General features: G+C 33.4%; 3 protein-coding genes across 15 annotated transcripts; 1 reads left to right on the top strand and 2 right to left on the bottom strand.

The window, feature by feature from the left end:
• Positions 1-311: 311 nt before the first annotated feature.
• On the bottom strand, positions 312-916 carry LOC148213468 (glutaredoxin-C9-like). The gene has a single exon (XM_088125951.1). It carries the CDS (start codon positions 882-884, stop codon positions 510-512), a length of 375 nt encoding a protein of 124 aa, XP_087982077.1. The 5' UTR covers positions 885-916; the 3' UTR covers positions 312-509.
• A 6,428-nt stretch (positions 917-7,344) lies between these two features.
• Positions 7,345-9,782, bottom strand: LOC111015838 (Ribosomal protein L14p/L23e family protein). Of its 3 annotated transcripts, XM_022291003.2 has the most exons (4): positions 9,635-9,743; positions 8,850-8,959; positions 8,536-8,627; positions 7,345-8,183 (listed from the first exon to the last, which is right to left on the bottom strand). In XM_022291003.2, the coding sequence occupies exons 1-4, from the start codon at positions 9,643-9,645 to the stop codon at positions 7,809-7,811; spliced, it is 588 nt and encodes a 195-aa protein (XP_022146695.1). In that variant the 5' UTR covers positions 9,646-9,743; the 3' UTR covers positions 7,345-7,808. The 3 variants fall into 3 exon arrangements, with proteins under 3 accessions (XP_022146695.1, XP_022146696.1, XP_087978121.1); XM_022291004.2 differs by lacking the exon at positions 8,850-8,959 and having other exon boundaries at positions 9,635-9,782; XM_088121995.1 differs by lacking the exons at positions 8,850-8,959; positions 9,635-9,743 and adding an exon at positions 9,483-9,590.
• A 7,288-nt stretch (positions 9,783-17,070) lies between these two features.
• LOC111015802 (transcription factor TCP2) lies at positions 17,071-24,501 on the top strand. 11 transcript variants are annotated; one of them, XR_015789957.1, is made up of 7 exons: positions 17,071-17,228; positions 17,314-17,423; positions 17,513-17,587; positions 18,064-18,117; positions 18,223-20,011; positions 23,160-23,353; positions 24,154-24,501. XR_015789957.1 is itself a non-coding variant. In XM_088122202.1 (6 exons), exon 5 carries the CDS (start codon positions 18,618-18,620, stop codon positions 19,965-19,967), a length of 1,350 nt encoding a protein of 449 aa, XP_087978328.1. In that variant the 5' UTR covers positions 17,071-17,228; positions 17,314-17,423; positions 17,513-17,587; positions 18,070-18,117; positions 18,223-18,617; the 3' UTR covers positions 19,968-20,011; positions 24,154-24,501. The 11 variants fall into 11 exon arrangements, 10 of the variants coding, with proteins under 10 accessions (XP_087978328.1, XP_087978319.1, XP_087978338.1 ...); XM_088122202.1 differs by lacking the exon at positions 23,160-23,353 and having other exon boundaries at positions 18,070-18,117; XM_088122193.1 differs by lacking the exon at positions 23,160-23,353.
• Positions 24,502-24,530: the final 29 nt, after the last annotated feature.

Here is a 24,530-nt window from a genome sequence, read left to right as displayed (position 1 = left end):
ATTAAAAATTAAAAAGATTTATTAAATACTTTTTAAAGTTGATTGTTCCATTTTGTAACATTTTCGTTTTTCGTTTCTTGCCCAAGACCTGAGAGAGAGAAGGAGAAAAAAAAAAAAAAAAAAGAAAACAGATTAAAGGACGACGAAACTGAAGCAAAAACGATTATGGCGTCTGGAAGGATCAGAAAATGACGTAGGTATCATTTTCCCCATGTCCCCGTACCTTACTCCAATCATATTTCAAACAATTTTAATTACAAAATTAAAAATTTAACTGACAAAAAAAAACATAATTACTCATAATCCAAAAATGATACACAGGCAACCCAAGAACACCTCCATTCATGATTCAACTGTAAAACTAATTAACCCAATTTTATTACATTTCATTACTATATAACATGCTTAATTAGAGATCCTGAAAAATTAAACATTTCTTGGAAATGAGAGATAATTAGTATCTGAGAGTTAAGGGGGAGATGAATTTGTTAAGACGTGGGGATGGAGAGTCAGAGCCAGAGAGCGCCGGCCTGTTTGAGGAGGGGGACGAGGGTGCCATTGATATGGGAAGACATGAGAGTTTCGACGCCGCCGAGGAACTTGCCGCCGACGAATACGGCGGGGATGGGTGGGCCGGGGCGGAGGTGGTGGAGGACGGCTTCGATGTCGGGGCCGTGGGAGAGGTGGTCGAGCTCGACGACGGTGGGGCCGACGCCGAGGCCGAAGAGGAGGCGTTTGACCACGGTGCACATGCAGCAGCCGCTCATGCTGAACACCACCACCGCATTGCACTCCGCCAGCTGCCGCACCACCTCGTACGGGTTGCTCGCCGCCACCGGCCGACCAGCTTCCATGGAAATTGTGGATTTGTTGGCCACTTGCATGGTTCTAGAGAGAGAGAGAGAGAGAGAGAGAGAGAGAGTTGAAAAGAGAGGAATTGGCGGAGTGAGGAGTGAGATTGGGGCTTGTTTTTATGGTGGGGATTGAATTGTACGGACGCCCCTTTTTTCCCTCTCTCTCTCTTTCCAGACGCGTGCTTCTGTTTCTTCTTTCTCTTCGACGTGAGTAATTTATTCGATAACATCAATTTCCAAATTTATTATTCTTTTATCTTTTCTTACTACAGCAGTTTAGAAATAGAAAATACTTTGTTTCACTGATGAGGAGTCATTTTGTCTTTTATCATCTTTAAATATTTGACAATCCATCATTTTCTAAAAATACTTTTTGTTTTTGCATTTCGTTAAAGATTCTGGATGAAAATGTCATAATTTTCTACCATTCAAATCCTCTTTATTTAAGGAATTTAAAATGGAAGATATCTCGGCTTATGATTAAATAAGATATCCTATATTAATGGTAAAGGTATGTTCACAACACTATTCTTAAATATTGATGCGAACTTGGCGTAATCCAAGAGACCAAATTTCTGCATCAACATATTCCTACTTAGAGGAGCCATCTATTTTTCGTTAGAAATATATGAGATCAAACTTCCAACCTCCAATGAAAAAATACATATCAATGAATTATGCTCATGTTGGCTATTATTCACTTGATTAATCTACATTCGAGTTCAAATTCTATTTTCCTCCCTAATTGCTATAAATTTGTATTAAAGAACTTTCATTGGTATACATAATTTGTGTTAAATTCTACGTACATAGTTTAAATTGAAATAGACCTTTAGAAAGCAAGGACTAAGATGAACAAAAGTGAAAAGTAGTACCAAAATGGTATTTAAAACTATAAAATATAAATTTATTGGGGTTTTTAATCTAACAATTGAAATGTCAAAGTTTTTGTTAGAGGTAAAAGTGTAATTTAAAAAATATGTAGTAAGTTAATAGATGTATTTGGTATAGATATGTGTGAAATTAACACACTAGAAAAGTTGATATTGTGTGTCTTGCTTTATCCATAAAAATTAGAAAGTTGGTTTAAGTAAAGTTTATTGAGTTTTATATTTATAGGAAAAGGAGAGAAAAGAAAGAAAATGGGTTTGGAAAATGAGGAAAAAGGAGAGGGAGAGGGAGAGGGAGGGGCAGTCAGCGGTCAAAGTTGGGACTATAACAGAATCTCCAATTCGCTGAGTCATACAATTTAACTGCCTATACTTCTGACCCTGGGTGGGACCCACATACTTCCTCTTTTTCTTTTCTTTTTATTTAAATTAATTTGTTGGGGCCTGTTTGTTGAGATTTGGTTAATTTTTTCAACTTCTTGTTTGCTATTTTCTTCTTTTTTTAATTCGGTTAACCATAACTGTTTCTTGTTTTTCTTTTTTTTTTATTAGAATTTGAAAAAAAAAAATGGATAACTATCTTTCTGTTTCTTCCTCTCTAAATTTTTAAATTAAAAAATTTCAGATGGAAATCAAAATTTTAAATTAAACTTTCAAACTTTGTATGTTATATTGATTATGCATTTTATGGGCTGAAAATTATAAAGATAGTTATTTTTATATATTTTGGGGAAAAATTGGAATTATGAACCAAAAAAAAAAACTTGACTTTGTTGCTTTCATATTTCTATACAATTTTGGAAACATTTTTTGAAAAATGATAAACGATAACATGAATAATTAACAAACCCTATATTTCTAAAAAATTGGAATTATGAAAGAAACAATAAATAAAAAATGGGAATGTTACCAAATGGTAGCTTCTCATTTATGTTTATTGTTTCTAATTTTTCTAGGAATATAAATGTTCATTCGATTCTCATTTTTAATAATTGTTTCCAAAATTTTATTGAAACTTTTGAAACAGTAAAATTAAATTTCTTGTTTTTTATTGCTATTTCGTTTTTGTTTAAAACATATTTAAAATTAGTATTTCATCTTTTTACTTTATTTTAAAATTATATAAAAAAATCAAAATAAGTATAACTTAAAAATTTTGAAAAAATTTAATTTCATATAAAACTCTAATACACGTACCACATCACCATTAGGTTAATAGTATAAAAATGAGAGTGATAAAATTGGATAAAAGTGTAGCTGAAATTTAGAAACAGCTAAAAAAATTATTTTTTTTTTCTTTTTTGTTGCTAAAGATACAGAAGAGTCCATAATATTTTAGGTAAACTTTCAACAATGTTTTAAATCCCCAGTTCTTAAAATAAATAAAAAAAATCGTCAAAAAAATGTAAACACTGTCTTTAATTAGTGTCTTATTAACATACTCAAATATATGAAATAGCTAACAAAATCTACTGCCCACACATTAATAAAATTAAGCATGCATATCAATAAAATTCATTTTTCTTTTTTTTAATTAGTATGACTACGTGTTTAAATATATTAAGGAAATAATAATTTAATAACACAAAAATTTTAATTGTATTTCAATTGTCATACAAAATTGAAATTGGAAGTGGAAAATGAGGGAAAGGGAGAGAAACGACGCCGTAACGCTTTTACCAAAAACGCCAAGAGGGTTATAAGAAAAACAAAGGACAGAACTGAATAAAAACGAAAGAAAGAAAAATCCCTGATGCCGACAAGCCGACACTGAACGACTGAAACGCCGTCGTTTGACGGTCAGCCTGTCCCCTGTCGTTTTCTTCTTTTGTCCTTCTCGGCGATCGTGACGCCGTCAGATTCTGCCTTCTCTCTCTCTCTCTCTCTTCAACCGTTAACTTTTTTCCTTCCACCCGAAACTTTTATTAATTGCACATTAGCCCGCTCCTTTTACTTTGTTCCCAAACACGGCCAGAAATAGAGCCAGTTGAGTATGTAGGTCACACCTATTTCTGGTAAAATTCAGTTACTTTTGTTTATTTAATAATAATAAAGAAAAAATATAAAATAATTTGAATTGACTTGTTTGTTGGTACAAAAATTCCAATAGAAAAGTATTAAAGTATAAAATCAAATTAAATGGAAATTGCTTACCCTCGCTTTAGACCTGCAAATTTACGAGGATTTACATATTATAATGATTTTGAAATTATTTTAAGTGTCTAGTATGAACTAAAAATATAGAATTTTAAAACTCATTTTGTCCCCTAAATATGTTCCGTTAATAATAGGTTGTAGTTGACAAGCTAATGAAAGTTTACTACTTTACCTCATCGTAATTTTACTTTGACGTGGGATTGATTTATCAATTCAAAGGAACCAACCGAATAGAAAAAAAAAAATGATGCCCTGACAAATGAGTTACGATCTTGAGAGGATATATTTACATTTAAAATAAAATAGACTTTATAATAGTTCATAATAAACATGTGACCCATAAATATAATATTGATACGTTAACTCGTTGGAATGAAAGAAATGAAAGTAGGTTTACTTCTTTAATATATAATAATAATAATAATAATAATATAAAAGAAAAGAAGGAGGAAGGATGATATTATTAGGTTTTTTTAAGAATTATTTATAATTATAAGGGTATAATGGTAAATGAGCTACCTTCTTTTCCTTTCCTCTAAGCCTTCAAATACATTATTATTATTTTACTGGTTTTAGAAACCATTAAAATTTGTTGAGTTCCAAACAAAGTTAGGAATTTGAAATTATTTTAATATTTTTAGATCCTGAGATTTAAAATAATTTCCTGCCCAACAAAATATTGGGCCTTGATTAGATTATGGGCTAAGCCCAAGGGGTAGCGTAATTGGGCCGACTATCTACTAACTAGATGAGGCCAATCCACAAAAAATTGGATATTGGACCTATGGGCCAAGAATTTTGGTGGGAGTTAATATATTTATTATTTAATCAATTTTACACAACTATTTAAAATTACCACAATTTGTTGTACTTAAAAAATTAGTTTTTTCTTGTCTAATAAAAAAAATGGGAGGGTAGCGAATTGAAAACATTTCAAACGGTAATATATTATATCGGTTGTGAGTTCGATCCCTACTCTCATACTCCCACATGTTTTAAATAAAAAATGTGAAGGTAAAGATTTAAACCTCCAACATTTAAAGAAAAGAAATAGATACATTAACACCTAAATTATGCTTATGTTAGTCACTTTACCATCAACTCAAACATAACAGCACTAATTAAACTAAATTTAAATATTTAAATAGATATACATTTAGAGTGAATGATCTCCTTGAATCAAAATATATAGTATTTTTCAAAATTTTAAGAGTAAATATATAATATTTTAACTCATGAATCAACCTAACCCAAAAGATAATTAAGTCATTGGAAAATGACATAATTAATTAATATACAATTTATACAAAAGAAAAAAGGGGCAAATGATTCACGTCTGAAATTAAAACATACATGATAGAGCATCGACAATAGTAACTTCGAACTTTATTGAATCAACTGTCTTGAATGCAAAGCCCCTTTTTAAAAAGAACTAGAAATGGGTTTACCGAGACAGTGGAATATCCTGACTATATCCTAATCTCCACCCATTCTTTGCCCTGCCACCACTTCCTCATCAAAGACCAAGACCAAGTATTACCAATTCCCATCGAGAAAGCAAGCAATCTCCACTGGAGCGGGAATAACTAGAAAAGTAACCGTCAACTGGTTATCCAACTCGTTCGTACCTTTTGTAACCTCGTTGGCTTGGATTCGTCTCCGTCTCAACTCTCTTCCCTTCGCGTACTCGTATGTCCCCCTCCACTTTACTAATTGGTATGATGACCCGTAAGAGGAAGCAACATAGTCATATTAGCCAGAGCACCCTAAACCGGCAACAGCAAGACCAACCAACCAAAGAAAGAGGAATAGAAAACGGGACAATAAATGAATGATGTTAAATTGTCGATACGAGCATAACTCACCTGGTGGAACCATCTCTAAAGGAAAAGGAGAAAGGGGAAAAAAATCTTTAAAATATTAAAAGAAAAAGGAAAAATTAAAACGAAAAGGGAGTATGAAAAGTCAATGAAAAGTGGTGTCTAGGGCAAAAGTAAAGAATCCAAAAACGTGGTGAAAGCAATCCCACCAGCGGGAGCGGAGGGCGGCGAGTTTGTTCCGGAGGCGTTCCCAGAAGCTGACGAAGCAGCTTTCGTTGCGGCTGACGAGGATGGCCGCCGATTGGAGGTAGGCGGAGGCGGCGCGCTTGACGAGCTCATTCCGTATGGAGATGTTGGAGGAATTGAAGTCGTTGAAGTCGTTGACGCCGCTGTAGGAGGGGGAGTTCAGGAGGATGTCTTTGAGGCTGATGTAGCGGAGGTCGTCGCCGGCGTCGGAGTCGCGTGCGCCGGAGGAGTACCGGGACAGCTTGAAAGAAGGTATGTTCTGGAGCTTGTGGGATTCCGAAATGGTGTCCATGGCGATCCGAATTCGGATTCAGAGGGCCATTCCCATTCCTCGAAACCGAAATTTAATTCGGAGACGGGTAATTGGCTTATGGATCTGTTGCGTAGTTGAGGAGACTGGGGATTCTCATTTCTGGGTTCGTTTTCTGATTTAATTTTAGAGAGAGAAATTTTGGGAAATTGGGTTTGTTTAGTTTTTAGGGGAGCTTGGAAGTAGGACATTGACTCGCCCAATTAGTAAATATAAATTTTCCAATTCATATTTACTAATTTTTCTGTTGGTTTAAGCTTTAAAGTTGAACCAATACATTTACCTTTCAGTTTTAGCATCCCACAGAAATCACGGAAGGGCCTATAAAAATGGCAAATCCCCTCCCTACTTTTTTTTTTTTTGAGAAAGATCTAATTTCTTTTGTAATTTCGATATATATATAAAGACCCTACAACAATTCGGTTCCGTTTTGTTTCAGAATCTTTTGGTTGATTTTGGTTATGGTAGAGCCAACTTTGTAGTTTATGTACTTTCGGTTTTATAATTTTAAAGTGATTATTTTAGTTTTATCTGCAAAATTTTAATATTAATTTTAAACCCAATATAAACTATTTATATAAATTATGTTTAGAAAAAGTTTAGTAAGTGGAAAGTTATGTTAAAAATTGAAGAATGATGTCATTTTTAATGAACAGGATTAGTGTATAGGAGTCAAAATAAATGTTCGAAAGTATTAAAATGAATAAATATATAGATTAAAATAGTATTTAAACCAGCTTAATAAACAAACATTTTTCATCTTTTTTTCCTATTTTTTGGCAAAATGTTGTGAACCATTTTTGAATTTGAATTTACGGAAATATTAACAAATATATGTAGTATTTAATTAGTAGATAGTATTTGTTACACTTTAAGTTTTTAGTCAAAATTTATATGCTGCAAATACAAAAAGAAAATGAAGATCTCTTTTGAAGGTTTGAAATACATATTAAAAGAAACCCAACTACTTAACTCAACGTAGTCCACTCTCAAATGTCCATATTGGACGCTTTCAACAGTTAAATGTATGCATTAAGCATTGGAAAATATTAGGGTTTATAACAAAATTGCAATACACATTGGATATGTGTTAGATCTCTTCATTAGCATAACAAAGACAGTCCAAGAAACGCTTATGCTTTAATAAAAAAGGAGGCAAACTTTTGACTTCTGAAAGATCTTGATGAGAAAGTTAGATCATCGTGGTGTCTAAAAAACTCTAACCAGACAGGAAGTACTTTGTCAAAATCCAAACCTTATATAATGGTAACTTGCCTAACTGGAAGACCGAGCAATCGAAAACTTTCCGCTACATTCTGGAGAATTCGATGACGTGAGGAATCGCAAAGCCAAGTCGGCGACTGCAACAACTACTTCTTATTATTGTCAAAGACAATTATTCCGATGGTTTTAGCAGATTCCTCTTCTTTCTTCCAATAAATCCCAATGAGGTTGTATTGTAGGCACATCATGTTCAACAAGTTAACAAACAGAAACCTTCTTGCCCATGGCTCCAATCTGCTTACAGATTTCAAGCAATGTGCTCTGCCAAAGTAAGAATCTTTACGTGCTTTTTCTTCCTGAGTTCGTGAGGAACTGGACCGAACACTCTCGTCCCGATGGGCTGGCCTTGCTTATCAACAAGGACTACAGCATTATCATCAAACTTGACCTCACTCCCATCGCAGCGACCTTTTTGCATTGCAGCTCGCACAACCACTCCATATACAACCTTCCCTTTCTTCACTTTTCCATTAGGATGGGCTTCCTTCACTGATGCGACTATCGTGTCTCCGAGTCTTGCTCCTTTCTTTCCCTTCAAAGCTTGTATGCACATCACCTTTTTTGCCCCCGAGTTGTCCACTACTTTAAGCACAGTCCTCATCTGTATGAAAGTTCTTTGTTGCTGCAAAAGATAACAATACACAAGGTCAGCGCAGCTATAAATTGATCCTGACTCATAAGCGTACCAATATTTCCTCAAGATTTTATGCCACTCACAATGATTTTAGAATTTCAATATTATCTCTTCAAATAAATTTCAAACCGTGACAGTTATATAACACCACAAGCCTCATAACAAGTAAATGCCTCTTTTATAGCCCTACCCCATACTTGTTTTTTTAGATAGTAGCTATTGACAGAGGCACAAATCTCATCATGCATGTGATTATTCTACACATTTATTTTTTTCCTTTCAATTCTAATTTTTAGGATTGAAAGTTAGATGGGAAGATTAAAATTTCAGAGAATCAGACCTGCGAGATGAAACTACTGCATACTGTCTCCTGCGCTGTGCTCAATAAACCAGGCAGATTGTTTCCAAGTCCACCCAACAGTGAACGGCCCACTAGTTCAATTTTCAAGAAACAAAGAACCAACATGAGTTTCACGGCAGCTAGAAATTCAAAACTAAAGAATTAAGACAAATAACAGAGAGAACTGTCACAGTGAAGGAAATTTTACACCATGGTGTGCTCAAACGATCAGGTTCAGAGAGCAATAGTAAGAAAAAGGACTAAAAATTAACATGTTGCAAAATGTAAAATAATCCCACTTTCATACAGCTTACAGGTTCCAATGGATAGTTGACGATGACAGGAAATTAACATTACAGAGGCGTCTCTCTCTTTACACATATAAAAGGGGGAGAAGATCACACGTCTGAGTACAAGAGCGTGGCTGAAAACAAAGACACTACACAGGTTTAGGTCAAAGACGACTGACTATACAGAAGAGCCGGAGTAATACATGCCAAGTGTTATATGGCGCAACTTAGTTTTACTTTAGGAATTAACTGGGCCAAGCTTTTCCTTATGGATCATTTGTTCATGGAAGAGTTTCAAACGTTACGGTGAAGGAAAAACTTTGGAAGAAAGTTCTTCTCAATTGAAATCCATGCTGTGTTTAAGATTCAAATGTAGGATTCTAAGGATTCCTAGGAGAAGAATAATCATTTTCTGCGACTCTCAAAATTGTTCCATCAATCTTCCTCATGAGCTACCATGACAGGAATTCTTCTTGAAGGGATCCACAATGGTTTTATAAACATGTATATGCTGAAAAGCATTGTAAAAATAATATAACAACATCAAAACAAGAGCAATTACGGTTAAAGTGTAAACAAAGCAGTCTCTCGGCCAAAATTCCGGAACAAAATCAAATTATACACAAGCTTTGCTATCAATCGAAAGAATCATTAAACCTTTCATTTCCTAAGATAAATCAAGTGAAATTAAGGTCCAACACGAGTAGAAAACCCGAAAAGAAAAGGCAACAAAGCTTCTAGCTCCAAATCAAAGAACAAAGATGAAGAAAAATTCCAGCATCCACTTGAACTTTCAGAAAATTGCATACCGCGGGAACATTTGGAAGCAAAAGCAGCAGCCATATCTGAAGTTGGTCGGCCAAATCTAGGTTATGGAACCAGTGGGAGAGAGACGATCAGACGAAGCCGTATGGTGGCTCGGTTGCTGTTAGGGTTTGGACTGGGCCTGAAAATACTGGGTTTCCTAAGGATCCATCATCAAAATCGGCCCATGGGCCGGAAAAATTAATAGGGAATTTTGTTGTAAATATTTTTAGGTTTAAATAGTGTTGATTCTTATTTTTAAAATATTTATTTTAGTTTACTTTTGTTAATTTTAGGTCAATGTATTTTTAAAACGTCTTTTAAAAAGCGACCATGTTAGTCTATTTTTTATTGTTATTTTTATTTTTATCATGCATAATTGGTTTTATATATAACTTTTTTTTAGAAGACTTAATATATATTCTTTTTTAAATTGATAAAAAAAATTAGTAATTTATAATTGTGCCTTAACTAATTGAGTCGAGCATGTGTTTGATATTTTAAATGAGTATATATTTAAAAAAATTTGAAGTGATGGACTCAACTACTAAAAATGAGCTGGACAAGTTTTTTTTCTTCCTTTGCCATAAATATGGAGTTTATTAAAATTAGCAAGTGTTTATGTTTTTTAAAATGGAATTCAATATAATTTTTAAAGCCAAAATAGCTAAAATACTATTTTGGTACATATACTATTAATTTCCATTGATTTTAATCCATATGCTGTCAAAATATTTGTTTTAGTCTCTGTACTTTTAAAAAGTATCGATTTTAATTTTTATATGCAAAGTCTTATAGATAATAAACTTTTTTTAATATATAATTTTGACTACATTTAAATAAATATATAAAGACTACTACAGTATTTTAACCGAATTTTAAAATGTATATAATTCCATTATTTTGCATCACAATTTTTTTTCCGTCAATGGACTCATCTTTATTTCAAAAACTATTGTGAGTAATGATTACAATATCTCTAATTACATTTTAATTTTATTTAATTGGGTATGAAACTTTAATGTCGGTTGAAACGGATCGAATTCAATAGTATCAGTTCTGTTCGGTTTCGATTGAGTCACATTTAATCTCACTCGAACCGACCCGATTCGACTCAATTCAAGTCGGTTTTTCGGATCGGTTTGGTTTCTTTCATACCCCTAGATCTAAGACATGAATCTCATAATCATCGTAAGATTTAACAATGGTTTAATGGTCTATAATGATAGGTTAACCAAATCAATTAAAATATCACTTTGGTTTTACACTGTAAAAGTTAACACGATAAGTTGATCGTTTACCTTTTTCAAAACTCCTCTTCCAAAGATTAGAGAGGATTGTTTGCCTAGGTCATTGGTTAGACTTTTATAACACCGAGGGGTAAAAAACACAATCTACATTTTTGTTATATGAATTTGTTTATTTTATACTACAAGTCCCTACAGATATGAGTTCCTATCTCGACTACCTATCCAACCCGAATACTCTTATTCGTGGTGGAGTGCTTCAAGTAGGATGGATCCGATCCCATCCTAGCAGTCAAACTCCGTCCTGACCCGACTCACCTGCCTTTGAAGTTGGAATGCCTTTCTCGAAATAGAATAGAGGAGTCCGACCGAAGAATCTAAAAGTTTGAAGTGGGACGTGGATACACCTGCTAAATAAACCCATAAATTCATATGTTAGGAATCACCAACTTTATAAATCAAAGTCAAAGTTTAATAATTTATTTAGCAATTGCATGTTAGGTTGGCTATGAGGGTTTTTTGACACGTTTTTTCTTCTCGTCGGAATTATAGGGCAAATTAAAGTTTCATGACTCAAATCTCAAATGTCAATAGATTTTTAATATTTTATAATAACTCGATGGAGATTGAAATGACTAAAACTAACCCAACTAACTAAAGAATAAAAATAAAGCAAATGAAATGAAATATTAGGGGTTTTCTTTTCTTGGAATAAAATATTTGAGATCTTAATATATTATTCACCAAACAAAGTTTGATAAACTTTTCCTTCATTTTTGGAAAATTGTTGATTCCATATCTCTCCACACCTAAAGAAATGAATAAGAAGAGTTAGGTAAGTGGGATTGTCTTTATTTTTTATCAGCTGTATTTCAAAACTAATTTGCCTTTTAAAGTCTTTTTTTCTCTTTACAAATTTAAAAGATCGAATAAAATAAAAATAAAAATAGAAAATAAACATATTGTCCGAGAAAAAATAAAGGACAAAGAATTCAAGATTTACCCCTAAATTTGATAAGATATATTAATTTCTAACCTAAGTTCTAGTTCAATGAAATTGTACTCTAAATTTGAAAAGGGTAGACAATATTTATATTAAACTTAAATAAGTATGGTAATTTCCACCTGCAACGGATTTCCATTTTAAGAATCGTTAAATAAAATATTCTCAAGTGAATTTAAGAAACTATAAAATATATATCCAGTACAAAACTGATAGAATTTCAGGAAAAAAAAACATCATTTAATTAATTTTGAAAGAGTTATTTAATGAACATAATTTTACACATTAACTTATTTTCATTGAAATTAGCTGAGTTTTGGAAAGATTTTTATATTAATTTTTGTTAAAATGAATAGATAAATGTGCGAAAATTTAAGATAAAAATTATAATACAATAAGCTTAGAAGTCAAATTTGAGAAAAATAAAATTTACGGTGAAAATGGATACACTTTATTAAATTTAAAGGCAGAACTTGCTTTTTATTAATAAAAAAAAATACATTTTTGATCTCTAAAATGTGTGTCATGATTTCTATTTAGTACTTGAATTTAAAAAGGCATCACTTTGGTTACTCATATTTAAATATAGTTTTTATTTCACCTTCAATTTGAATTTGATTTCTAATTAATTTATAAGGTTTGAGTTTGGCTTACAATTGCTCACTAAATTTAGTCGACCATTAGTTGATCTAACTCAAACTTGAAAAATGGGGAAAACTTACTCAAGTTCCTCTTGAATTCCTGTGTGATCCAATAACATATAGACAAATGTCTTTTTTAATTTTGTATAGTTCTTGTGTGGTCAACTTATCTACATGCTACTTGAAGTTTTGTCCGAAAAAAATTAAAATAAACAATTAAAATTTTAATTTCATACATCAAAGATCAACTACGTCACTTTGAAATTTTTAATCATCGGATTTAAACTAAATTTAAATTTTATAGATCAAATAGAAACAAAATCCACCTAAAAAAATATATTTTTTCTTTCATATTATTATTATTATTTTCAAAAAGGGAAAAAGAAAAAAGTTTGCGTGGGGAAGGGGGAAATGCGAGGGGTAGGGTCAGGTTGAGGATGACACGTGGTGGTGGGGTCCAAGTTTTGGCATTGAGAAGTGAGCCTATAAGCTATGGACACTGACACGTGCCTGTGCCTCGAGCGTGCCACCCTTGTAGGCCCCACCCCCATCATAAATCATAATCCAACCAGCCCCTCCTTTCCAATGTTCTCTCAACATTTCCCACAAACAAAAACATCTCAAACCTTATTATTATTATTTTTTCTAAATATAATGTCCAATTTTGTTTATCTCAGAACTTCAATTTTAATTTATGTATTTTTTAAGTGAGTATTTCGATCCATTCATTTTTACTTTTTCTTATTATGATTTGAATATGAAACTTCACTCACGGTAATCAGGGATGTCACTTTATTCTCTTTTTTAAAGGAGAGACAAGCTCCCTTTAACTATACAAGTCATTTTTTTTAAAGTATGAAGACTTAATTAAATATTTTGAAACTATAAGAATAAAAATAAATTAAAGCAAATAATATAAGAACTAAAATAGAATTAATTTTTTATGTAAATACTAGTTCGGTACTATATGGTTCAATTTAGTTCAATTTGGTCAATTTCAAATGTTCATTTTGGTTCATGTCTTTCCACTTTTGTTCATTTTAGCTCGTACTTTTGAAACGTCCATTTTGGTCAATTTATCATATTTTTAGTACGACATTTCACCCACAAAATTTATTGAAATGTAAACATAAAATTTATATTAAATGGTATAGCTTAGATATAAATCTTGTGTTAAAATTTTACAAATATGAACTATAAATTAGTCACTTTTTTTAAAATATAGAAATCAAAACAAATATTTTGAAGTACTGTGGCTAAAACAAATAAATATTAAAAATACAATAACGAAAATGAAAATTTTAAAAGTAAATGAACCAACATTGCATTTATGAAGGTAAATATTAATAATATCGTATACATTGTAAATATTAATGAAAATAATAGGAGTTTATAGAGTGTTGTTATTTCATAGCTTTTCACAAATAGGGTTAATAATTTGGATATGAACATTATTTCACTAGTAGAGATTTATGGATTTTATGTATAGTGTAAGATATCTACTTTGAGATTGGAGGTTGAACTTCTTGCTCCTATATTTATTGAACTATACAAAAATTACGGTTTTTATTTTTGAGTTGTATGTCAAAAAATTCCCTCTTCATTATTAGCGTAATATTTTCTTAAAAAGACTAATAATGTGAAAACAAAATTATTTCCCCCCGTACTTGAAAAAAATTACTATTCTTTGCTCGATGGATAAGTCTGGTTTGATAATTAATTTACTTTTTAGTTTTCTTTTAAAAACTGCTCATAAATAATATTTTTATTTTATCACATATATTTTCGAAATTTTAACTAAATAGTGATGAAATTTTAATAATAATAGAAACATGAGTTAAATTACAGTTGGGCCACTAAAGATTACAATAATGGTACTATGGTACGTAAAAGGAGGCTTTTCAGTTGAGTGTTGAATTTTAAATTTTTTTTTCAAGTTAAGAAAAATAAAAAAATAATAAAAAAAAGGAGTGGGTGCATTATAAAAATAGGAGAAAACATGGTGGGTTTGTGTGTGTATTATTTTAATGTCGGCTTCTTTTTAACCGGCAAGTGATTCGTTTTTGGTTTTCGTGTACACGCCCTCACTCACATCCATCTTATTCAAAAGCCAAGGATATTTTACCCTCAATTTTATAACCACTTTTTTTTTTCTTTTTTAACATATATATATATATATATATATATATATATATATATATATATATACTTTGGTTAAATTACAAATTTAGCTTCGTAACTCGTTAAATTATATTTGTTGGTGCAAACTTTCGATAGGTAGGTCTCGTTGTTGTTCAGGTTGGGTACACGATGGACAGGGACTCGAGGTACAAAGTCGACAAAGAAACCTTGTATTGGTGTGACGATGTTACGTGATCTAATCAATATTTAGACCCAGATATATTAAGCTAAACAAGAATGTCCCGTACTTATACATGACGAACCTTAGAGTGTGATTCTATTGTGTTGTTAGTCTGTACATGCACCATGGACATTTTATTGCGTCGATTGTTGATCGTGACATTGGAGATAAGTTGTACATTGTATAAAGATATGTCGGGGTGGATCTCATCATGTAGTTTTCATTCATAAATCAGTGCTACTGAAGTGTGGAGTTAGGTGATCTCAGGTGTCCCTCCTCGATTGTTGTTGTCAGTGGGTCGGCCTGTGACAAACCTACACTTGGCGAGATTTTGGTTTTGAGGTAGTTCTACACCACCTTATGTTTAATACACATCCATGTGTGGACATGTATTTCTCAGCCCATAACACTATTTAATTGGGATGTTCCGACGAAGTCGGGATGCACTTGTCATCTTGTCCTCGTGAAGATATTTTATTCCAAGCCCTTGCCCATTCTCTATCATGTGTATTGGGGTCGAGGTGGGGGTTAAGGAATTTCTAACTAAACACTTTTTATAGTTAAAAAATTATTAATTAGACATATCATCGGCAGTGAAGATAGAGAGCTATTATACACTTTGAAAAAGTTCAATATGAATCTATTAAACACAATTCTGGAAGTTCAAAAACTAGACTTGTAATTTAACCTATATTTGTTTAACAATCAACATTTTATATTAAAAAAAAAAAGAACCAAAATGATATCTAACCAGCGTAATATGATATCTAACATTGTCTAAATACATTTATCGACAATCTTAACTAGAAAAGTGAAACGATATTAATTTAAATGAATTTCTTCGTTATGCCTAAATAAAAAATAAAAAATTGGCATTGGTTGATTAGTATTTTCAATTAGATTTTACGACATTTGGTAGTTAAATTTACTGTTTATAGACGAATATTGATATATAATATTACAAACAAGAGAGTTAAAGCATAATTTACCAAATATGGGAATCAAAGAAACACATCATTGGTCGTACGGACTGGAGGAGGCTTATCCTCATTTAACTATGGAATATCCCCATTTCCATTACTTTTAATTATAAATTAATTACGTCCTAACTAATTAAAAAGTCACTTTTAAAAATAAAATAACATAAATACCCTTTTTCCTCCATGGACACCATGAAGTTTAATGTTCCCCTCCAATTAAACCCCCCATTTGGCTCGTAATTACGATGCCACCACTGAATAACTTTTAACCAAACAACCACCATTCATGTGGCTGATCTAAGCATAATTTAATAGATCAACACTAATTACTTTCTTTAAAATTCAAACTTCAATCTCTACCTCACAATAATTGAACTAAAACAAAAATAATTAATGTCTAACTTATTACAGTATAATATATTCCTTAATCAATTGAACTATACTCGGATTGAAAGCACTCAATCTTTTATGACCATATCGTATGCACAAAAGTATACAAAGGACAAAGCAAAAAAAGGAAGAAAAAGGGGCAATTGCTCATTCCTTAATTTATTGCAACTCTTTGTTCGACAACCTCTATTTTTAGATGATGTATATAAAATGTTATAATGCAAAATTCTAGCGGGATTGAAAGATAAAAAGTCTAACGGCTCAAAGCTCATAATTTTTTTTAATGATGGTGATGATTATAATGATAAAAGATAGAAATCTAAAAATTATTGTCCTGATCAAATCTGATCACCTTATTTATGGACAATGGAAAAGAAACAGTCACGTTGTTATCACATGGTTCAAAACTTCAATTCTTAGAAAAAATAGACAATGTTTCTATCTCTGTATTGATTGAAAATGGAAAAAATAGAAATGAGTCAGCACTCATTTTTCAGAGTCAACATTATTTATAATTGTTGAACTGAAAAAATACATATTTCATTAAAATAAAAACCAACTAAATTCTAAATTCATATAAAAAATGAATAGTGTAATTAAATTATTAACTTTGGCTAAATCTGACAAATATTCCGTAAACAAGTTTTCACCCACCAAAAAATTCGTATAGAAACACTGATTCATTGCATATAAATTAAAAATGGGACATAAGACGAGAATAATAATTATGAGAACGAAATTGAAACTTTTAAAGGTAAAGTAAATTAAATAATTTGCTTGGATATTTTGGTAAAGTAAATTATCTTTTGTTAATGTTTTATGAAAAAAAGATAAGATTAAAAAAATAGTGAAAAAAAATGCAGAAGAAGGGGACGCATATTTAAAGCAGGGAACGGCGGAGTGTCGGAGCTTTTCCGATAAGCGCGGCGGCCTGCTCCGACCTGCAAACAAAAAGAAAAGAGAGGAAAAATAAAAGGTTTATTATTCCTTCTCCTCCTTTTTTTCTGTTCTTCAGTTTTTCATTCTCTCTGAAATTTTTTTTTCCCGCCGTGCTTCTTCAGCTATCTTTCCGAACAGTAGAATCGATCGTTTTGTTTTACAAGGAGTACTTGAATTAGTGAAGGCGTTATCTCTTTCTCTGTGAAATTTCTCTGTCTGTATTTCGGTTAGGGTGAGAATTAATCATCTGAACTTGGAGCTTAGTAATTTCGGCTTCTTTTTAAGTACGTGATGTAATTTACAATTTCGTCTTACTCGCAGTTGCAGGAAGCACGCCAGTGCTCGAGATCGAGCTATTTGCAGGCTTTTTCTTTACGTTTTTGCATTTTCCTCGAGGTATATACTGTGTAGAGAACGATGACCTACAAGAATTTAACTCGGAATGGAACTCCGTTTTGTTTAATTTCGGTTCGATGATTGTATAACCATTTTTTGTTTGATTCCGGTGGCTTTGCTGAATTTGTTTTTCCACTGGAATTTTTCAGTGATTTGAACGTTGCGAGTTAAGCTCCGCTGAAAAAATTGCAGATCTGCAAAGTTTTTCTATGAAATTAGGTGATTTGAGTTAATATAAAATAGATGCAAAATCTAGGTTTAGCTCTTGCCTCTCAGAGGTAAACACCTGTCACCCGCATAATTGATGTATGCTCCCCGGACCCAACATTGTCCGAAGCTTGATAAATTTAATACTTTCTTTTTTGTGCTTGTGTGGATAATTTGGAAACATGAATCTGTTAGTTTTTATTTTTATTTTTTTAATTTTAAATCCTTCTCACGAGTTGGCGTGTTAATGAAAGTGTCTGCCATTTTAGGACCAGAGATGAAGCTTTAAATACTGCGCAAGGCGGTCTCGTTAGCTCAGATCCGTGAGTTCTTCGTCTCTATTTTCTCTACTTTTTTTTTTCTTTCAAATGTTTTCCAAGCTCTGAAACAGAGAGAGAAAAAGGCTGAGATTAAGATGAGGTTTGCAGGCTTGAGGAGGTCTGAGATAACCAGAGGTCTTTGCCTTAGGAGAGCACACAATTTCTGCAACTTTTGAAAGTTTTGAACGGAAAGAGCCGCCTGCTGTGCCTGTGCTGACTATAGATTGTGATATATCAAAGGGTAAAAGAAGGCCTTTTTATTACTAATCCAGACAGCACAAAGTAGTACTCTCTGAATTATCGTCATCAATATGTACAGAATGCAACCACCCCCCCACCTGCTGCACTTCATCATCTGCACCTCTTATTTACATCTCTAGAAAACCTGCACAAATCAACCTCTCCCACTCTCTCTCTGTGTGCAGAGGTTAAAAAAAAAGAAAAAGAAAAGAGCATCTGTCGTAGGTCAAAGGGGGTCTCCGTAATTAAGGAATGAAAGTGTTATGGAGGTGGTGGATAATATTCAAGAACAACCGCGAAAGTTCTCAAGGCTAGCAAATGGCAGAAGTAGCGACCCCAATAAGATAGGATTAAAAGGGGTTGAAAACATTGGCCCGGAAGATGGAGAAGACACAGAATCCAAAAGGGTTGTTGGTGGTAGCGGCGCTGGAGGTGGAGCTGATGATGATGCTAATCGGCTTCGTGGGTGGCACCACTCCCGGATTATTAGGGTTTCTCGCGCTTCCGGCGGGAAGGACAGGCATAGCAAGGTATGGACTTCAAAGGGGTTAAGAGACCGAAGGGTTCGGTTATCGGTTGCGACGGCGATTCAGTTCTACGATCTTCAAGATCGGTTAGGTTTTGAGCAGCCAAGCAAGGCCGTCGAGTGGCTGATTAAAGCTGCTGCAGACGCAATAGCGGAGCTGCCTTCGCTGGATACCTCTTTTCCGGAAACCCCAAAACAGCTGAGTGGAGAAAACGATATTAGTGTCACTGAACCTGTGCCGTTCGACTCAGCTGAGCAGAATCAAAGCCAGCTACATGTGTCTTTGTCCAAATCCGCTTGGAGTAGTAACTCTGAAACCAGCAAGGGTTCAGGTTTGTCTCTCTCGCGAACTGAGGTTCGCGTGAACCGCCTCAAAGCTCGCGAGAGGGCAAAGGAGAGAGCACAAAAGGAAAAGGAAAAAGAACAGCAAGACTCCTCTCGCATTGCCGATCATAATAATCTCAACTCCATGACCCAAAACTCATCTTTCACCGAGCTACTCGCTGGTGGTGCTGCGACAGTTGCAACCCATCGGGATGCCGGCGTGGCAGAAGAAAGGCAGTGGCTTTCGTCGACCGTTCCGTTTGATTACTTCAGCTCGGGAATTCTTCAGCCGTCAACTTCCAGAACTCATCACTCTTCGGGGTTTTCCGAACAAATCAATTTGGGAACTTCCTTACCACAAACCATGTCAAGCGCTCCGTTTAGCGTCTCAGCTGGAGACAATAACGCAGAGCCGCTTCATCACTTCTCATTTGTTCACGACGGCAATATTGTTCCCGTGGCCACGACTCAACCGGCCGGTGGCGGCGACAACAACCTCAACTTCACCATCTCTTCCAACATTCCGGGTTATTATAGGGGGACCCTTCAGTCCAATTCATCTTCTCTTTTGCCTCATCTACAGAGGTTTTCTCCTGTCGACGGATCAAATTTACCCTTCTTCTTCGGAGCGGCGGCTTCGGCTGCTCCACCACTGGAAAATCAGCACCACTATCAGTTTTCACCTGCATTTGACGGCCGTTTGCAACTCTGCTATGGAAGTGGAAGCCGGCAGTCGGAACAGAAAGGAAAAGGAAAGAACTGAAAACTCATTGTAGAGCATATTCCTCTCAGCCTATCTTCTTCCTGGTAAGCTTGAAAACTCCACACTGCTATTCTTTTTTTCATACAGTTCCTTTTTTTTTTCCTTTTGTTTGTTTTCTTAGATGTTTGCTTTGTTCTTAAATCTTAATAGCATTAGCCGTTTGATTTCTTCGTACACTTGAATAAAGTAAAGAGCATCGGGCAGAGTTTTGGTTATGGTCTCAAAAAAAAGAAAAAAGAAAAAAAAACTGTCTTATGAAATGAGTCCGGCATAGATTGCTGTGAGCGGGTACGATTGGCTGTCTCCTAGGTTGCTTCGCTCATCTTGTTGCTTCTCCTTCTGACTAGCAACGAGAAGGGCTAGGCTTTGAGTTCGCAGTGCCATCTGTAACTCAGTTAGTGGAAATAACGCACTTCTACAAAAATGAAACAGATTTTGCTTTATATCTAAGAACCAAACTGCCGTCAATTCGGCGGCAACAATGGCCTCGGGCTCAGCTAATGTTGGTTTCTCTTCCCTTCTGCTTAGAATAAGTCTTAAGTTTGGGAAATAAATGCCCTCTTCTCGTGTCTTCTTCTTCTTCTACCTTGAATTTGAGAATCAGGACAAGCTGACTTAGACTCTGCAAACTCCATGCACGTACACATTGGACATAAAAATGACTGTCTTATACAAAGAGGCAGCAACAAGTCAAAAACTGTTAACCTCTTTCTTTGTTTTACTTTATATTTGTTGATCGATGTCAATATGTGGTCTTGCTTTGGCAGTCAGATTGTCGCAGTTGATGGGATCTTGCTTTGATACATTACTAAAAAGTTGACAATGTTGTTAAAAAGATTTAAAAACTAGTAGTGTTGTACCAATAGGAACAGCTCAGTACCTTCATGGAGATGATTTAGAGATGATTGATGCATAAGTTTTATTTTTATTTTCTCTCTCTTTCTTTTTAACACAGATGAATAGATCTCTAAAAAAATATATTAGGTGTTTTAACCACTTAATTATGTTCATGTTGGCTATTGATTTATCAACTCACCAACATAATTTTTTCAAATGTTAGTATAGTAGTGAAACTTTTTTTTAGTACAATATAGGGATGGACGATTTGAACTAACGATTTCTGCATATTTATTATCGAGTAGAATTAGCTGTTAATTTTTTTAATGGTTTTATTTTACAAATGAATTTCTTTCCCTTATTATTATTATTATTTTGGTTTTACAATTGTGTAGATTTCTTTTCATGGTTTTATTTAATGTTTTTGACTTTAGACAAATAAATTTCCTCTCTAGTTCACTCAGAAATCAGAATATTTTTTCTTCTCTTTTAACTAAATGAATGTGTTTTAAGAAAGAAAAAAAAAAACTAAATGAATGATAACAAGTATCTCCATTTGAATATAGTATAAATTAAGGACTCCATTAATTAAGTAAGCAATAATCAAAATTTCATATACCTACCAATTAGTTTGTTTTTTCACCAAGGTGAGCTAGCATATACCTCAAACGATGAGGTTGTGAGTTCGACCCTACCCTCACACGTTAGTAACTCAACTAGTTATGACATATATTCTAGGAATTCCGTACTGCTAGGTTATCTTTTTTTTTTCTCCTGAAAAAAAAGAAACAAAAATGTGTAATATTTTTTTCTCCTGAAAGGAATTCCGTACTGCTAGGTTATCTTTTTTTTTTTTTCTCTTAAAATTTGGACTAAATATTACATGTGTAATTAGACCAAAAAAAAAGGGTTTTTACCTATTTATTAATTGCTATATGCATAATTATCTTATTCACGTATAGTTTAAATCCTATTTTATTTCTAACTTTCATATTTATTTTATTTTATTTTTTAACTTTCAATTTTTATGCTTTTGTCCTTAGACTTTATAAAATTAAAAAATTGTTCAAAGTCCTTGTTTTTTTTTCCCGGATGTTTAAGTCCTTGTTCTCCTAGTCTATTTTAATAGAAATTTTGTTTTATATCAAAATCGAACCTCTGACTTGTGACTATAATATTATAATTACTTGTCCATAATTATCTACTCAGTGTATAAATCAACCAGAGACATTATCTACCAAAGCGAGCATAGCTCAACAGTAATTAGTATAATCTCCAACCAAGAGATGGTGAGTTCGATCCCCTATCCTTACAAATTGTACTAATAAAAATAACTCACATTTAAGTTGATGTCAAATGAACAATGAGTATCAAAATGCCACTTTGGCGTCTCAATCTATTTATTACAACAATTTTGTTTCAGTTCTAACCAATAATATATCCTATGGATTCAAAACTATTTTCTATTTTTTTATTAATTGGAACAAAAATTTAATAATTATTTTCTTGCACCGTAGGAGAGAAATTTTTGTGAGTATTTGAGAGAGCTCTTGTACTACCACCATAGGAGAGATCATCTGGTACCAGTGAACTGAAGTTGTAGGACTACATTGGTTATTCAAATACAAGAATTATGATCTATAGTGATGAAAATTAACGTCGCTAAAGCCTCAACTGCGTCGGTATTTAGTTTTGCCTAAACTAGAGCAAGTATATAGGAGGAAAGAGACCATGCCTAGAAAACCTAAGAAAGTTCAAGATGGACTGTTGGATGGAGAGGACACCTAGAAACTTTCTTTTTGTATTTTGTACAACAAAAGATGATATTCTTGCCAGGTATGCATATCAACTAGAGTAGATCACTGACCATGGGGATTGATTTTACAAAATTATTGAACTCTTAAGGACAAGCCTCTTTTTTTCAAGAATAATTATGAAGGATATCATGGAAGAAAAACAGTCATAGAAGGGAAATAGAAAAAGCTGTAATACCTAGTCTTCTTGTTTGATAGGGAGATAGAAGATTAATTCTACAGACAGCAAGAGAGCAAGAATACAAATCCTTGACTTTCACAGGTAGGATATAGTCGCCTATAAATATAAATGGTTGGAACCAAATGAGGAAATTTTCCCAGATTGTATCTTCATCAGTCTCCATGATTCTCTCCTAAATTACCAGTATGCATGGACATGATAGAAAAGGGATCTGGAACAAGTCATTAATGGAATTTTGTATTCCTTATAGATGTATTGTGTTCCCTCGAGCTTTGTCATGTTGTGTAAGCATTAAATGTGCTGTAGATTTGAGCATAATGTTAATAGAAACAATCCCACTTCATTGGTTGAGTACGCTAGGAGCGCTGATTGACCCTTTGAGAATGCTTGTCCAAATGAGGCGCAGAATGAGATTTGAATAAGGTTAAGTGCAGCTTCGAATAGATTGCCTTAGAAGTTGGTTGAGGAATGCTTCTTTGCTCTGTTCTTGAGTTCATATATGACACATCAGGCTGCGAAAAGTTGGTCGTGCTGGAGATCTGAATATAGAGAAGGTAATTTTTACCTTATATATATAGGTTATTTGAAATCAATGGTGGTGATTCGTGTTGAATAGGTGTTAACTACTTACTAGTAGCCTAACATGATAAAAATATTTGAATGTGAAGTCCAAAGATACAAATTGTGTAAAATCTGTAATGAAATTAATGTTATAGTTTAGAAATATATCATAGGGCATAAACCTCGGATACTGTTTATATAATGTATACATGAATAGACTGAGATAGGATAGCCACAACGAAAGTATGTCAAGGTGGAATTGTAGGACTGATACACTTTGCTTGTTCTGCAATAACATAATTAAGTTTAGATTATATAGCGGGTGTTCCCACAGGATGGTCCGTGTAGCAAGGTAGGAAAGAGAGTGATCTATGGTATGTAAAGGAGGGCAATTATCTCCATTAGATCAAGATTTTTTGGGGTGAAACCAAAAGTAAAACTATGAGGGCTATGTCCAAAGCGAACAATATCATACCATTGTAGAGATATTTGGATACCTATCCTTAACATTATGATAATTATGAATTGGTTCCTTGAACAATTTCTTGGAGTGGATACTTATCTAGCCTGCTGTTGGATCTGTTTAGGAAGAGGAATTCTCAATATAATTTCCAATACTATAGCTAGATCTCTGTTAACTTGTGTTGTGGAGTTTCCTCATGTCCATATTCTGATTTCATGCTACTACAAGTTTTCCTATTTCCTATGAGAATAATACATGTTCATTCACCAAAAAGAAAACGCAACGAATGTATGAACAATAATAAGACGTAGAAATGTTTGAATGATTTAGGAATATGAAAGTGCAAGAAGGGAGACTTAGAAGCTGAGGCAGGTTCTGTTCCAATCTGTCGATTCTGTTATTTGGTTGCTGCAGGAGAGGTCTCAATTTAAAACACAAGTATTTGCCGTCTGGAGAAACCTTTTTTGTTCCAGATTTTGAATGTAATTTCCCTTATTGTTGCAAGTCTTTGGAAGCCTTGTTTTTAATAGCTATTGTGTGCAGTGTTTTAAGCACTGGCAGTTTTTCCCTTGAAATCCTTCCCCTTTATTTGTGGAGTTGTTTTGTATTGATTTCTTTTTTGAATAAAAATCCCATTGTCAGTTTTAAGTTAGTTGAAAGAAACATGTGTTTTTTCTTCTTCGCCTTGTTTTTTAATTTAATTATTA

Source organism: Momordica charantia (assembly GCF_013281855.1).
Source record: "Momordica charantia cultivar OHB3-1 chromosome 1 unlocalized genomic scaffold, Mcharantia_2.0 BLBB01000001.1, whole genome shotgun sequence".
Classification (NCBI taxonomy): domain Eukaryota; kingdom Viridiplantae; phylum Streptophyta; class Magnoliopsida; order Cucurbitales; family Cucurbitaceae; genus Momordica; species Momordica charantia.
The sequence above is the reverse complement of the archived record's forward strand: the minus strand, read 5'-3'. Positions and strand labels throughout refer to the sequence as shown.